Source organism: Gracilinanus agilis, chromosome 6, assembly GCF_016433145.1.
Source record: "Gracilinanus agilis isolate LMUSP501 chromosome 6, AgileGrace, whole genome shotgun sequence".
Taxonomy (NCBI): domain Eukaryota; kingdom Metazoa; phylum Chordata; class Mammalia; order Didelphimorphia; family Didelphidae; genus Gracilinanus; species Gracilinanus agilis.
In genome coordinates, this window is record NC_058135.1 from 192,566,496 (window position 1) to 192,568,409 (window position 1,914).

The following is a 1,914-nucleotide window of genomic DNA, read 5'->3' on the forward strand; positions in this document are numbered from 1 at the left end:
GATCTGGAAAATCAAAGGTTGCATCCTTTGATCCCTGTGCCTCAAACCCCTCCCCCCCCGTACACCTTCATAATCTTTGGGTGGGCCCATGGGCACCTCCTTGAGGGGCAGTAGCACCCTGGGTGGTTCGGGGCCGAGCTCCATTCAAGATATACTGCTCTGGAGTCATTTGGTATGAGTTATCTATTGCCTGATCCATATACCTAGATCTGTTACTAGTACTAAAGTCACAATCCCTAAAATCATTGTTTCCATAATCATTATTATTTCTATAATTTCTATAATCATTATTTCTATAATTATTATTTCTATAATCATAATTATTTCTAAAGTTGTAATTTTTGAAGTTATTATTTCTAGATGCCTGATTCCAAATCCTACAGTTCATCATTATATGACCCCTTCTTCCACAAAATTGGCATAGAAGGGGCTGAAATTTAGATTCATGGAGAGGGGCAATTGCCATTGGTTTAGTAGCAGACCCTTGTGGTCATTTTTCAGCTCTATCGCTTACAACAGATTCAGTCAAGGAGTCTAGTGTCTTATTAAACATGTCCATATTCTTTTTGAATATGTCCAATAAACTATTACTCTCTTCCTGTTTCTCTTTATGGTTATTAAAGACATAAACAGCAATTCTCCTTAACTCATCAAGGTCCATTTCGGGCCATGTAGTGCAATTTGTTTTAAAATGATCTACAATCTCTTTACAAGAGTTATGGACAAGTTGTTCCTTTATTTGCCTTACATCCTTTTCAACAGAAAGGTCAAGTTCCATGTATCTATTTCCCATTTCAATGAGCCTTTCCATGAATTGGGAGGGTTCTCATCATCAGATTGTGTAATGCTTTTAAATTTGGGCCAGGCCTGAGGTTTCTCAGCACATGCTCTCATTGCTCTTAGAAGGGCACCCCTAGCAAGACGTAAGTCTGAGTAGTCTTTGCGATCATTATACTGCCAGTTAGGATCTTCAGATGGCCAGGGTACCGCATTATGTCCTTGGGGTTTGTTAGCATGGGCGAGAATTTTAGTCCTCTCCCGTTCCGTTAGGAAAGTCCGGAGCAATTTTTCTGTGTCTTTATACGTGGGCTCATAATCATAGAAAATGTGCTCAAATTTTTTTTATTACTGTTAAAGGTTCTTCTGTGAAGGATGGGCAATTTTCTTTGAAATCTTTTATGTCCTGGCTCGTGAAAGGCTTATATTGTTTCAATGTGACCACATCCCCATCGGGTGCTATTGTGGACACTTCCCGAAAGGGAAAAAAGGCCTGCACAGGAATCATTTACTGACTGTGGGTAGGCCATGTTAGCCAGAAGTTGCAGAGCATGAACAAATTGATTTAGAGTGCGAGAAAAGAGTTTCTGTACCTGAGATATAGTAGAGGGACCTGGTATTCCTATGTTAGAGGAAACAGGTATGCAAAAATCAGGCCTGTTTTGGGAAGAATCCTCTTCTGTCATTTTAGCTTGTAAGTGATACACTATCTGGTTCATTTGAGCTTGCATATTGGCTTGCATTCTCCTCATTTGTGACCATCCAATGAAGAATTTAAAAAACCCTACAAGCCACATAGAAACAAGGAGGTAATCAGGAACTCTATAAGTTCCTAATTGGGCAAAAACTGCAAAGGTTTCTTGTAGGGTGGCATTTATACTGCTGAACATTGTGATAATTAAAAAAAAACAGATTAAAGGGAAGTGGAAAACAGAATAAGTTTTAATGTATATATTGATTTGTTTATTTAATTTGGGGTTAGGGGCAAACTAATGGGTATTGTATATTATTATTATTATTTTTAATGGTTTCATTTGAAGAAATTAATTATAATTTATCCATGCATATTAAATATTATAATTTGTTTATAACATATAATTTATAATTATATTAAATTTGTAAAAAAATTTTTATATT

At 36.7% G+C, this 1,914-nt stretch overlaps 1 protein-coding gene across 1 annotated transcript in view; it reads right to left on the reverse strand.

Annotated features, from left to right (window-relative positions):
• The window catches only part of LOC123252439 (sodium-dependent phosphate transport protein 2B-like), a 69,409-nt gene that overhangs the window by 56,385 nt on the left and 11,110 nt on the right, over positions 1-1,914 (reverse strand). Inside the window, exon 4 of the mRNA XM_044681750.1 lies at positions 912-1,089. Within this exon, the coding sequence (XP_044537685.1) occupies positions 912-1,089 (178 nt within the window). The remainder of the gene's footprint in view (positions 1-911; positions 1,090-1,914) is intronic.